Source organism: Dermacentor variabilis, chromosome 3 (genome assembly GCF_050947875.1).
Source record: "Dermacentor variabilis isolate Ectoservices chromosome 3, ASM5094787v1, whole genome shotgun sequence".
In the NCBI taxonomy this organism is placed as follows: domain Eukaryota; kingdom Metazoa; phylum Arthropoda; class Arachnida; order Ixodida; family Ixodidae; genus Dermacentor; species Dermacentor variabilis.
In genome coordinates, this window is record NC_134570.1 from 47,522,763 (window position 1) to 47,537,243 (window position 14,481).

Here is a 14,481-nt window from a genome sequence, read left to right on the forward strand (position 1 = left end):
CATGGTCGTTGTCAACGTTCTGAAAAGTACATCTGTCAAAAAGCTGTCGGCTGACTGACGCATTGCGGTTAAATGTTGTCGATCGAAGGTATACTAGCGTATACTTTCGATCTTGCAGGCGTATCAAAGAGATAGATAGATAGATAGATAGATAGATAGATAGATAGATAGATAGATAGATAGATAGATAGATAGATAGATAGATAGATAGATAGATAGATAGATAGATAGATAGATAGATAGATAGATAGATAGATAGATAGATAGATGGGGGGGGTCGAACACCTGCCTCGACGGTCGATACACTAACCGCGTTCGCGTTCGCAGCGATCATGACCGGGCGCGACTTCACGGCCGACGGCATCGACCTGATGATGGGCGTCAACTACGTGGGCCACTTCTTCCTCACCACGCTGCTGATCGACAAGCTGCGCTCGACGCCCGGGGGCATCGCGCGCGTCATCAACGTGGTGTGCGGCGGGTTCCGCAACGGCCACATGGCCGACCTCGAGGACATGGAGGACAAGCGCGTCCGCCACGAGTACGACTACCGCACCGTCTACCGGAGCTCCAAGCTGGGACTGGTCCTCTTCAACAAGGAGCTGGCCAGGAGGTACGCGCTACATGCCGGGCACACTCACGTGCTGGTACATACTCACGCGAACTAGATGGATCGAAGCCGTGGCTTCTCTGCTCCGACTCGTGGAAAGGAAACAGAAACATAATTGTGCAGATCCAACAGTCATGTTGGAATCTATACGCTAAGCGAAGCTATTGTGATGTGGTGTCTAGTAATTTCTCTACAACTAACATGCGATGCGAACAACTATCCTTTATTTCATTTTATTCAGCGAGTAATCTCATTCAACGTTCACGCACTGCACAGGTCGCAACTTTTATGTCATAACGCGACGTCTGGGTCCATGCACCATATACGCCGTTCACGAGCTATGCCGAAATGCAGCCACCAGTTCAGGCCGGCGCACACTGTGAGACTTCGGCGATGTTTGATTTTTGCCGGGGGAAGATATGCGGTGCGGAGGGAAGGGTAGAAACGTGGCCTGTTGCGTGCGCCGATCCCGGAGGTAGTGCCCAGCCGCGCCAAAGAAATTACGCCATTTTCGGGTTTCTGTTATCGTCTAGCACTTTTAACATTTCAGTTTGAGAATATTTAACATAAAAGACATGCGCTGTGGCGTTTTGTTTCGTGAAATTTGTTTGAGCGCTGTCCTTCTCAAAATTCCCAGGAATAACTTTGTCAAGAATGAGCAAAACGAGAACAAGGTAAAAGCAGGAGCCAACGCTTCGACAAGTGGACTTGTATTTTTCAGGACTTGCCGTGAAAAAGAAAAGTGCACTTGCCAAAACGTTGGTTCCTGCTTTTACCTTGTTCTCGTTTTCCTCATCGTCTTGAATTTCCATCTCCCGCCTACCCCGTGTTCGTCAAGAATGTATGACAAGCTATGAGCAACTTTAGTGGTTGTGGTAATATAACCCGTATATTACCGCATGTCATATAGCAAGGCGTGGCATATACATATGCTTAAGCATGTACAGAAATTTCCGCTCACGGCGACGCCGGCGCAGGACGCCGACGCCGGATTTTCTGCGACATGGGTCCCTCAACGCTGTCGCATTAAAACATGCTCTTATACAGAGGCATAATATTATACGGAGCTGTCAACACTACTTAAGCGCTGGCAATGAGCCTGCGGGAGCTACGTCAGTTTAATTCACGAAAATTCTGACGGGCATGGTTCCTATATATAATGGTACAGGATATAATTCTGCAAGCGCACAGAGAAGGCGCGTCTTTATTGTGCATGCTGACTGACTCCCCCGCTTGGCGAAGCACTTGTTTTGTGTACCATGCATGCTCCCCCTTTGGGGCATGCAAACAAGCGTGCCCTATAGACTGTTCCTTTAGGAAACATTTCACAGGCACTGTTCTCAGAACAATGCAGCGAAGGACCATCTCCAGCATGTCTCGGAATCAGCTGGCCCACCGCAAAGCATTATCGGAGAAATTTGAACGCACAAAGACAGGTCCTTGTTAGCATACCCTTCGGCCAGCATGTATATATTTACACGTATTTCTCCTTTTTCTGGTGACCGTTTTACGGGACAATGTGCAAATATATAGCGTCCACTACAGCAGAAGGGCGCAGAGAACCAGAGCGTCGTTTGTACATACGCTTCCTCGAGCCTTTTCATTACGCAGAAACCTGCATACACGCATCTCGAACAGCTGGCCGCCACTGCCGAATTCACATGGGCGCACGTACGTCCCAACCCCCCTCGCAGGTACCGTCCGTTCGACGTGGCCGCTTTCTGCGTGGATCCGGGTCTGATAGCCACCAGCCTGTACAAGAACCTGCCGGGATTCCAGGGCCGCTTCATGCAGACCTTCGCTCGCATCATGTTCCGCTCCACCGAGGAAGCCGTGCAGTCGGTCCTCTACGCCATCATGGCACGCAAGATCGAGTCGGACTCCGGAAAGGTGGGTTGGAGCGTCGCAGTGTTGTATAGCTGTGCAGCTGCCGACCTGTGAACATTACTCCCTCTTCCAATTAAATGGACGCTGAGATCCAGCGTCACCGCGGCTCTGTTACAGAAACTCAGGGTACACAGATCCCAGCTGCATGACCAGCTCACTTCGTTACTATGCCGCATTTCTAGACGTGTCGCTTCCAGCATTCCTTTTGAACGGCCACCTTTTCGCTTGTCATATAGGCAGCCGAAAGTGCTTCAGCGGTTTCCTTAGAGTGCAAGTAATTGGATGACGATATAGACTGCAGTTCCCTTGGAAGCGCGCAGATGAAAAAAAGTTCGCTTCGTTAACCACTTTAATTAGCAGGCAAGCAGTGGGTTTTGAGCATTCTTTCTTTTGCTTCATACTTTGGTTCTTGTTTCTGTAAAGGACCATGCATGTGACGTTGCGAAGGAGATCGCGAGACATTGCGCCCTGATGCAGGCTCCTGTGGAAGGACTACCCAATAGTTCCACGCGAAAGTCATGAAATTCGCGTATAGAAGCGTTTCACCACGCTCTTCGCAGTCAGTGAAGCGGATTGCTCAAACTCCCTGTTGTTTTACTGCTTATTTCTGGGCTAGCACTGATACATACATCTTGCGGTGGGAAAGCTTCTACAGCAAGTAAGGAAACGACCGCACAGAAAAGAGCGTCAGGTGCTACACTACTGCAGTTGTCGCCTATTGTTTGCCCCGTTATTCCCTGACCGCACTGCTTCTTTAACGTGAGCGCGCGGTCTGTTTATTCGTCGCAGGTGATCAAGGACCTCCACGCCTACGACGTCCGCAGCTCGGAGTGGAACGAGGAGGCGACCCGGGGCCTGTGGGAGCGCACCGAGGAGCTGGTCCGCTCCAAGGGCATCCCCTTCTCGCTCTCTCAGGAGGCGGAGGAAGAGGACCTGGGAGGAGGCGTCGAGGCGGCCAAGATCAACCTGGAGGCGTTCGCCCAACGGATGCAGCAGGGCATCCAGCAGGTGCGCCCCGAAGAAGAAGAGGAAGAGGAGGAGGAGGAGGAGGAGGAAGAAGAAGAGGAAGAGGCCTAGGGATCGGGGGAGACGCGCGCTCCCTTCACCGCAGGGCTCGCTACAGGCGCGCGCGAAACCGTGCAGCCGCCGCATTGCCCACATCTATAGCGTGAGCTTCGCCCTGTCCCACGTTATATCGAACAGGCCCCACCATGGCAGCCTTGGGCTTTGCGACCCATAGCGTGTAAGGCAAGGTTGCTTGCCAACGAGGAGTCTTTCAGTTTCAACTGCATGTGAGCGAAGTTTACCGTTGACCGTGGTCCTTGCGGCTTACCAATGACTATGCACTGCCGCGTTGAAAAGCCTTCCCCCGCGGGTTGCTAGCTCGGCACCTTTAAAAGGTCCTGTGTCGCCATCGAGGAGCATGCCCTTGGCTGCAGCAATCGTGACGCTTTAGGCAGACTCCTGTCGTTGCGGCTTGTAAAAGGAGGCACTGTGGCATGCGAGGGAACGACGCTAGCACTGACGTCCCGGCCATTTGACCCGATTCGGACACCCTCAACGCTGGCTTCATTTTGCCTTCCTTCGTAGATGCACCGTATGTGGCCGGTACATACGCATTAAATATCACAATAAATTTTAGTGTCGCTGTGGAAAAGCTACTGTGGAAACAGCTGGCCGTCGGATGTGCTCTTGACGAAATTTCCTGGAGATAAAAGCCGCCTACCTGGAGGCCACAGGAAAAGTTATCCAGCTATGAAGGTTTCGAGAGTAAGATACGTGTAATTTAGGGTTGAAGATTTTCGAGCATATTATGCAGGGTGCTTCAACGAACAGATCCGGCCGCAATGTAAAATGAATGGACTAGCTTAATGACTTGAACGTAAGTGCGGTGCAGTATGCAGGCGTCGTCGTACGTTAAAAGAGATGGATGATGGAATGCGCCGTGTCTCCTTCTCAAGGTGCATGCGTAGCTTGCACCTGTGGAAATCATTGTGAGGCGCGACAGCACGGCCGCCGTAGTCATAAAGTCGCTGTAGCGAGCCTTTCCCTGAAGGGGAGAACCTGTAGGCTTTCTAAGTTCTTACATGCCAGAAGACCACAACGCATGAGTTAATCCTGAAAAACGACCTTGTTTTCGAGGTGACCATTTCCAGTGTGTTTTTATCAGTTGTCAAACCCCTGGCGCCGTAAAGTCTTCTTGAAAAAAAAAAAAAAGAATCAAGCCGCTATGAGTAACATCGCGTGTTACCGTGAGTTCCAGAGCCAGGGCAGGACAAAGCGCCACCTGAAAAAAGAAAATTAACATAATGGACGGATAACAGCCTCTTCTTTGACGTAAGCGGAAATGAACCATGTTCTTTTATGAAAGCGTTATTCTACGCTGTTTTGCATTCGATGCCATCAGAAAGTACAGCCCGCGTCACGCTTAAGTCGAACGAAAATCCCTTCTTTACCACAATCGCCATTATTATATATCACCATTATCGCAATCGGAAGCCACAGTTCGTCCACCACCGGGACAAAGGCCTCTCCCTCTTCTCTTCACGTGTTTGTGTTCAACATCAACCTCATCCATTCCTCCCCCCCCTAATTCCCCCCCCCCCATCGAGTGTCCTTACGTCATCCCTGCACTTGGTTATCTACTTTCCCGCACATTACTTCCCTGCCACCTTTGTGCCCACTTCGCGGATACGTCAATTTGCCCATCTGTTTTCCTGCTCTGCGTATCCAAAGTCGTACACCCAAAGTCGTGCACACACAGGCCTGCTTTTCTCTTTCTCTCTGTTTATAACCGGTGTCTCGTCTCGTATAGCGGGGGTTCTGTGTGCCTGTGTTGAGATTCCCTGCTTCTGCAAACGTCTTGTCTCGGGCTTCCACTATGTATGCGTTATCAAAAATGCCTGCCACAACTGCGGGGTCCCTTCGATAGGACAGCACGAGACTAAGCCAAAGCGTATATGCAAAGCTTCACTCTTCAAGTGCGGCGCGGGCTGTACATTCTGTTTCGGAGGGGTAAAAAAACACACCTCTTATAGAGTTCATTGCTGACCAGCGTATTTTTTTTTTTTTTACCCACAATTTATCCATTTGCGTGAATCGTAAGCGCTTATTAGCTTGTCAGCGGATGGAAGCAATGACCTCCGTCTTTTTCCAGGTTGACGACTGACCTGGCGCTGGAGTTCACGGTGAAGACGCTGACTCATGCGCACGAGCGTCCTTCGTTGTTGTTCTCATTCTATCCTTCCTTCCTTTCCCTTCATGTGTACAGATCGTTGTGACTCTCGTGTGTGTGTGTGTGTGATGTCGCTGTCCTATCTTTTTTCCTGCCCTTTACGTACTTATTTTCGGTTGCCAAATGTCGTATATGTGTAACGCGATTGCAACGTCCCTTTTCGCTTGCTACGGAGTCCAAAGGCCCGTGCCCTTCGCCTCTGTTTGTAGTTGCCCGTGACGTTTTGTTCAGAGATCCCTGCGAAGCGAAAAACTGGCACGCACTCTGATAGGCGATGAAGAAACCTAGACTATACGGCGAACTTACTTGGGCCACCGGGAAATAAACGTTGACTGGGACATGCGGCCAGATGGGAGTCAGTTATAGGGCTTGCGGAACGTACCACGTTCAACCTCCACGTTTCTTTTTTGCGACACTAGTCAGGAGTGCGGCCGTCAGAGTCCATTTAGCCGCCTATCAATGCCAGTATGAAGGAAAGGCAACCAATGCGCGGGGTATCTTCGCACGGTGGGGATTACGCGTGGTTGACCTTTTGGCTGCATATCCTGTAGCGGAGAGGGGGTCTAGCGGTTGTGATTGCTCTGTGAGCAGGCTATGTCACACGGCCGCATATATGGTGATTCAGCTTTGATAGAGAAAGTGTGCACATTGATATACGTTCGTCGTGGGTTCTTAAGCAAACCAAATACTTTATACCAACAGCAACTGCTGTTCTATTTTTTTTTTTGCGTGTGGTTGCCAAGCATTGCAAAGAGGGAGGAAGCAACGATTTTAAAGTCAAATATTAATGAAAGTTGATTTATAAGCACTTGAATGTTTCGTCATCTTTGAAGGATATCCCGACAGGTGGTAGAAAATTAACCCCACCGACGAAACTGTTCTGTGATCATTTCCAAGATCTACATTGTGAAGCACAGATCGGACAGTGTTTTGCTGAACCGATATTATAAACTTTCAACGGATATTGCTTTGTCAGGCTAAGTATACGTGCCAGTAGCGCTGCGCCGTCTAACATAGAAAAAGGCAACAAAACCAGCACAACTACGCTGTGGCATTATCGGATATAATGAATATTAATTAAGTTTTTTTTTTCAGCCTCGCTTTTTAATGACATGGCGTGTATAAATCATGACCCAACCCCACAAGTCACAAGTTCTGCTGTCAAATCGGCAGAATGGTGCCATGTTTTGTAGATACCTATCCAGAATGTTCTACCTGAGTGTGAGCTCGAAGGGAGAGTAATTGTCAATGTTTTTATTGGTGTGTTTCCAATATTCCATTATAGTCTATTCCTTGTTTGTTTCTCTTGTTTGCGTTTTCATAAAAGAGGTAAGTTAAGCACACATCCATTCAGCCGCACAGAGAGAAACTCGACAGCTGGTAGCATTCGCAAGTTAGGCAGCCTTATCAAAAACAAATTTACACAGCTGTGGCCCACGCCACATCGAAATGACTGCTGAACAGAGGCGAAGATCGCACTTGCAAAACAATAGGTTTATCGAAAGCTATACGTCCAGAATGAACGTTTCATTTAGGCCAGGACAGCAGCAGTGTGTCGAGTTCGGTGCCTTCTCGTCTAAAGAAGAGACATCGAATGAAAGTGTTGCGCACTTCTCAATAAAGAAACAAAGAGAACTTCCGTCAGCGTGGATAATCACAAGTCGCTTGTCTCTGAGTCACTTGTTTAACTTGCGCACTTATGGCGGTCACAGAAGATCGTCAACGGCAGAAGAGACGATTGGATGGATTAACACGATATGCTTACATTGTGCATATTGGTGGTAAGACGTACGCATTGAACACACACTGGCAGTAGCACACTGGCGGTAAAAGTGTATGTGCACACTGTGAACACACTTGAATCACACTGGCCCATACACAGCCAGTGTACACAAAGCACTCAAACAGGTACAGTCGGCAACACAGCACATACTGTGAGAACCCTGCACACTGGCGCTAACAACGTACACACACTGTACGCACTATAGTGTACGCTGTGTTCACACTGTATGCACGCTGTCACCGCCAGTATGCGCAGTGTGCTGCTGCCAGTGATCAGTACACGTGCTCACAATATGCGCGCATTGTTGTCACCAGTGTGATCTATGCTGACGGTACGTGTACACTGTTGCCGCCAGTGTTCATAACGCGTTACTGCCGGTGCGCAGTGCCTTTGCATGCAGTGTGTGTGAATTACACACATATGGCTGCCGGTGTGCGCAGTGTGTTACCGCCAGCGTACAATTTGATCGTAATATGCGCAGTGTTTCTGCCAGTATTAGCACTGCCAAATGGCAGTGACACTGTGAACACTGGCGGTAACGCTACACACACGCTGTGAACACAATGCACACTATACACTGGCGGCAACACTGTGCACGTGCTGTCAGCACACTGCACACTGGTGGCAACACTGTGCACATATTTTGAGCATAATGAACACTGGCGTTTACATACTCTGCACACTGGCAATAACAGTGTACGTGCACCAGGAACACAAGCAGACTGGCGTTAATACTGTACACACCGCTGTGAACACAATGAGCATTATAACACTGGTGGATAGCCATGGATACGCACTGCAATCACAACTAATAGACATTAAATACTGTCCGCGGCACTGCACATATACTGTGAGCACACTGTGCACATTGGTGCTAACAGTGTACATATATGCACTGTGGCCACAAGCACGCTATAGTGCTATAACGCAGTGCCTACTATAGCGGTAGCACACTAGACACACTTCTCGCGGGCAGTAGCATACGGAGCACGCTAGCGGTGACACACTGTACACGCTGGTGGCACGAGAAAACAGTCGCGTGGAAGTCAACGTTTGTCTGCTGCTTTTTTTTTTTCTTTCTGCACGGCTCAACCTCTGCACCGCCTTTGCCCGGAGTCGTCGTCAAAGGAAAACAAAGGTCGAGCGTCTCTAAAGTTAACATTTCAGAATATATTGCAGAGAGCTACAGCTGCCATTGCGCAGTTAAATTATTTGGCTTGGCAGGCACCAAGCTGCGCTCAAACTTCACATAAGTGGAATTCGAAAAAAAAAATCATGCGGCTGTATCGAGGACGCAGCCGCATGCTGGGTACGTGAACCGTCTTGTGCGTTCAGCTGAGGGTGTATGTCGCGCTAAGGTACAGAAATGGCGTTAACAGATGCTCAAGCGACATTTATTCATACGTCGCAAAGCTAACATGCTTAACTTATGATACAACTATACGAGGGCCTACGATCTAATCTTGTAACGGTACTTGCTCCCTATTCGTGGTGGGCTCACCGTGGTCAAACGTGGTGGGAGCGGATTGGCATCCCCCTCGCTGCCCGAGCCTTCTCACGCCATTTCTGGACCCTAGGTGCCGAACGCGCGGCCGCCGTATAGCCGAACAACGGTCAAAATTCTGCAACACATTGCACGCTTGCAAGCCTTATAACTCCCAAATGAGCTCATGTTTGAGTTTGGCCGATTACAACGAGCGGGACCACTCCCGCTTAGAGCAAGCTGCGAAGGCCGAGCGGGATGCTAAATTTAGCTCCGATTGCTTCACGCGTAGCGCGACAGCGGCGCCATCTGTGCACGCGACACGTGCATGATAGAGTAATAATTTCAGTCAAACGGGAAAGATCACATGGATGGATGAGTCTTGTTGCATAAGCTGTTGGTCCATACTTGCAAAATAAGACCTGGACAGTAAAGACCATAAAAGGGGGTGACGAGAATTGGGCACATTCTGAAAGCGTACGATTGTTTCGGTTGACTCGGGACAAATCACTTGCAGCAGGTCCCTGTCCGGCAGTCGACTTGAAATAGGCGGATGGCCATCGCTATTACCACAGCTATTACCACCCACCTGGCAAAAGAAATAAATAAAAGAAAGAACCAGCCAGCAACTTACCGAATTATGGACGTCCAACATAGGACATTGGCCCTGCATGACTATTAGTCCTATGATCATACTGGTCCAATCAGTATTTTGGTCTTATAAGCTGTGCTGGCCCAACACGGCCTATTAAACCGATAGCTGCACGGCACACTCGCAAAAAAGTTCAGTACGGAAACCAATAGCGCCTCGGATTAGTGGCACCGTATTCGTCCTATAGACATTCTGGTCATGCATGCTTATTCGTCCTATGCGTATATTCGTCCAATAGGAGCTATTGGACTGATATCTAAACCCCTCCACCATAACCGTAAGACCGGCTTCATGCGCCGCGCCAAGAACCATGCATACTAGCGTACGAATGCTTACACACACACACACACACACACACACACACACACACAAACGATATAACTTAATAAAAAAGTAAAAGTACTTTATTTGCACTTTGTGGGGGGAGTATATAAGAAGACATGTGTGCACGCTAAGTTCGAAATTGTTACGTACTGTGGCAAAAGCAGGTCGGCAAACTGATGACTTGATACAGCTTCACAGATGTCCAGATAGACAGCAAAAAGTAAATAAAAGCATGTAATTGCGTTTAAATGACTCCATAAACTATATATATAACACGCACGAAATATATTTCAAGTGTATCTTATGGGAATACCACGACTTTTGTGAATACGTACCCTGTCTCGACTGGGAGCTTATCCACAGCCGCTGGATAAAAGAAAAGTAAGGCCTGCCGAGTGCATCGAAAACGCCGGGATCCGCCGTTGCGCCACCAATCGGGGATTGTTGTTTGGGGTCAGCATAGAAAATGCATCAGGAATGCGCTTGGAACGTCGTCGCCCATGGAAGCTGACGCATCCCATCCCCGACAGCTAGCGCCGTTCAGCCCAGTCAAGCTGCCGAGAATGCAACTACGGCTGTCATGTTCGCTCCCATTGCAGACAGCCTGACGTGGCGGACCGCACCTTTTTTTCAAGCGAAGCTTGTATTGGCTCACAAGTGGCGGCGTTGCGAGGTCACGTAAAAACCCAGTTGCTCCCAGAGCAGACAGAGCAGCTGCGGGAAAGGGCGGTTTGATGAGTCTATAACTGCGCCGGCGCCGAAGCGTGAGTCGTTAGCAAGGATTCCAGCTGCATAGGCGCGCGCTCACGCCACGCGCGCAACGAATCAGAGCCGTTTCGCTTCAGCCAGGAAGGAAAAGGGCGGCTTTGGCTGGGCCGACTTCGTTTCCATTCAGTTCAGTCTCGGAAAACGGATGGGACGGCCACGCGTTGTGCGTTCCCCCGAGGAAGGGGCAGCGTTCGACGAGCGGCGGCGAGAACTCGCCCGTGAAGAGGCTCACTGTCGGCGTGTCGATTCAGCCGTTAGAGCCGCCCGAGCCCAGGCAATCCGACAGCAACGAGAAGAAGATCCAGAGCTGAGGGAGCGGGAGGCCGAAGCAATCCGGCACTGTTACCTGCAGGGTCACTTAACTGGGACGAAGTTCGGGTGATCGAAGGACAAGCTTCGCTTACCCCCTTTTCTGGTAGGAGAAAGGTTGGTCAAGTTTTATCTGGCGGCTGTCGTTTAAAAGAAAAAAGAATGCAAACATTGTATTCTACTGGTGCTAACATACGCGGAAGAAACTTAAATTGGAGGTTAACAAAAAAGCTCGAAAACAAGTTCCGCGCAAAGAGCGATGGAACAAAAAATGTTAGGCGTAACGTTAAGAGACAGGAAGAGAGTGCTGTGAATCAAAGGGTAAGCGTGGGTACCCGAAATTCTGTTGACATTATGACAAAAAAAATGGAACTGGGCAGGCCATGTAATGCGTAGGGCAGATAACCGGTGGAACATTAGAGTTACAGAACGGGTGCCAAGGGAAGAGGAGCGCAGTCGAAAACGGCAGAAAATTAGGCGGGGTGATGAATTTAGGAAATCTGCAGGCGCAAGTTGGAATCAGCGAGCGAAAGACAGGGTTAATTAGAGACAGCCTGGAGAGGCCTTCGTCCTGCAGTGGACATAAAAATAGGCTGCTGCTGATGATGATCTTCCTAAAGAAGAGTGTGACGTCATCATATCGCCTATACGACATGCATTATATGAAGCATTATTCCAAGTAAACTTTCGTAGTAACTACAACGAAAATGTGTTTCACAGCCAACACCTTCTTGTTAACTAAGCACGTCCGAGGCAGATCGCATGGTCACTCGGCTTCAACACTTCACGTTGTACTAGCCGCGCGAGTCGTACGAGTCCCACAGGGCCCCGTACGGCTAGTAGAGAAGGCGCGCGCGAGTGTGCGCCATTTCGTCTTCTAGCCCAGCCGTGGATACGCATGGCGAGCCCATGCGTCTGCCCGCGCAGCTGAGCGCATACGCAGCCCGCGCGTCCAAACGACCACGGTGCGCTTCACTTTTCAACCTGTGCCTAAAGGAGATAAATTTTTCATCGTTTCTTTATACTTTTAACTTTGGTTTCGCTTCTCGGTGGTCTTCAATCGTGACCACGCGCTATTTTGCCCATTTTTCAGGTGCCACGTATGGCGAAATTACGCTAAATGCTGCAGAAATTACAAGAATTTTCTACTAATGCGTAAGCATTCTTTGGCTTGGCTGTTACTTCGCTTTTGCTCACTTATGTTGCTAGCAACGCAGTGCCGTTGCAACCGCGTGATTCGACGAACATACCCAGGACTCTGATGGTGTCGACCCTGGGTCGGTGAATGTCACTTGCGTGAAGTGACAGGTGAATGTCACTTACCGAGACCGGCTTCCAGCCCTTGGGTCTGCCGCCTTTTTCTTTTCTGTAAAGCAGAAGCTCAAATTTGGTCGGGGAGCATCTGAGTCCGGTGGGCAGCAGGTACTGTTCCGTGACGTCTACTGCCTCTTGCATGGCGCTTTCCACTTGCCCTTCGCTACCGCCGGTGCACCAGATCGTGACATCGTCGGCGTAGATGGTGTGTTTGATACCTTCAACTTGGGCCAGGTTCCTCGAGAGGCCGACTTGCAGATGTTGAAGAGAGCAGGCGAAACGACCGAGCTTTGCGGCGTGCCCCGTGGGCCCAGGAGCACCTCGTCGGAGACAAAGTCGCCGACCCGCAGCTTCGCTTTCCTCCCCGTCAGGAACGAACGGACGTACTTATATAGTCTGGAGCCTAGCTCGAGGTCTGCGACGGAGGCCGGAATGTACTCGTGGAGAACGTTGTCAAATGCTCTCTCGAAGTCGAGTCCGAGCAGGGCCCTGTTGTCCCTGGTACTGCCGTCGATGATTTGATGTTTGACCATCTTCATGGCTTCCTGCGACGAGAGGCCGCCACGGAAGCTAATCATGTTGCGAGTCTAGATGTTGTTCTCTTCGAGATATCTGTTTAGTCTGTTGAGGACGACGTGCTTCGCCACTTTCCCCACGTGAACAGACGCCGATTAGTGGGCCACTGCTGGTGGACAGGGGACACCTGTGACTTCGCAAGCGCTCTGTTTCTTGGGCGTTTGAAAAGCTGCGGACCCCGAAATTTTCTATAGTCTCTATATTCTCTAGCTCTATATCCATATATAAATTTATCCTCTTGGGATGATCAAACACATGCGATTTATAGAACCGTATTATACATATATATATCGCTCCGATTTCGGTAAATTTCCCGAATTATTCCGGGTCCTAAATCAAAATATTTCTTCCTTCAAGTTTCCTTCTCAATTGCAACACATTTCATTCAAATCGGTCCAGTACGTGAGGACCTCAATTCAATTCAAGTTTATTTGCATCTATACATGTACAGATGACAGGAGTACAGACAAAAAGCCAAATGAATTTGGCTTGACGGGGTCTGTACCCCCTACAGGAATGACACTGTGCACAATAAAGACAACACAAACATACAATAATGGATAAACGAGAAAAAAAAGCGAACATGAGTGAACATTGTATAAAAGAAATGCGTACGGGTAAAAAAAATCAACAATACAATGATGCAAGAAATTATATTACAGAAAGCGAATAGTATGAAATGATACAAATAATACAGCCTTGAAATTCACGTCTATAAATAATAAGTTATTGACAAGCAGAGAAAATTGGTTAAGCATTCATGGCGTCAGTATATACCAGAGCAAAAAAAAAAAAAGAAGGAATCCACAATGGGCCCATTAAAAGGAGAGGTAGGTGTCTATTGAGTTTCTAATGAGTTTAACGAAGATATCAGTCCGTGGCGTAACATTTGTTGACCGTAGTTAATGCGCGCTTTAGGAACGTACCATGTTTCTCTGTGACGTGGGTTGTAAATGTTAAAATTCATTGTCAATAGAGATAAATGCTCGAAAAATTTACATGAAAGCATTTCACAGAAATACACGAAATACACCCAATACACGAAAGCATTTCAGCATTTTATGTGTTTTTGAATGAAGAAATTCGAGTTGGTTCCGAGCTAGAGCTACCTCATAACATGGTGGTCTGTTTGAAACATTATTCAAGCTGCAAACCACCAGGACCGCGATGGGCGACTCCATTTCGGGTGTGCGGTCGCCGCACTCACGACACTCGGCGAATACCCCTCTGCTGTTGCACCTTGCGCGCGCCTTTATGTTCTATAGTCTTTATGGCAGCAGATTTGTAAGCCTGTTACGTCGTTAACCGTACATGTGCAACAACCTCGTCCGGGAATAGGCGTGTTTGAGCGCAGAAAAGAAAGTCTGCGACCTTATCCGAGCACTGTGCTTGGTTAATCCCGCGACAGCATCATTCTTGTCGCCAGCGCTAAAAGTTACAGAGGCGCCTCATTGCGTGCATTGAATGCGAAAGCATTCCGCGCGACACTTTTCACTTGGTCGTGTGCTCGAATTGGGCAAAGTCAATTTTGGGAGTGGGC

General features: G+C 48.9%; 1 protein-coding gene across 1 annotated transcript in view; it reads left to right on the top strand.

Annotated features, from left to right (window-relative positions):
* LOC142575533 (retinol dehydrogenase 13-like) overlaps nucleotides 1-7,392 on the top strand; it is a 47,754-nt gene extending 40,362 nt beyond the window's left edge. Inside the window, exons 3-6 of the mRNA XM_075684958.1 lie at nucleotides 328-613; nucleotides 2,305-2,500; nucleotides 3,287-3,505; nucleotides 5,655-7,392. Of these exons, the coding sequence (XP_075541073.1) occupies nucleotides 328-613; nucleotides 2,305-2,500; nucleotides 3,287-3,505; nucleotides 5,655-5,666 (713 nt within the window). The 3' untranslated portion in view covers nucleotides 5,667-7,392. The remainder of the gene's footprint in view (nucleotides 1-327; nucleotides 614-2,304; nucleotides 2,501-3,286; nucleotides 3,506-5,654) is intronic.
* The last annotated feature ends 7,089 nt before the right edge of the window (nucleotides 7,393-14,481 follow it).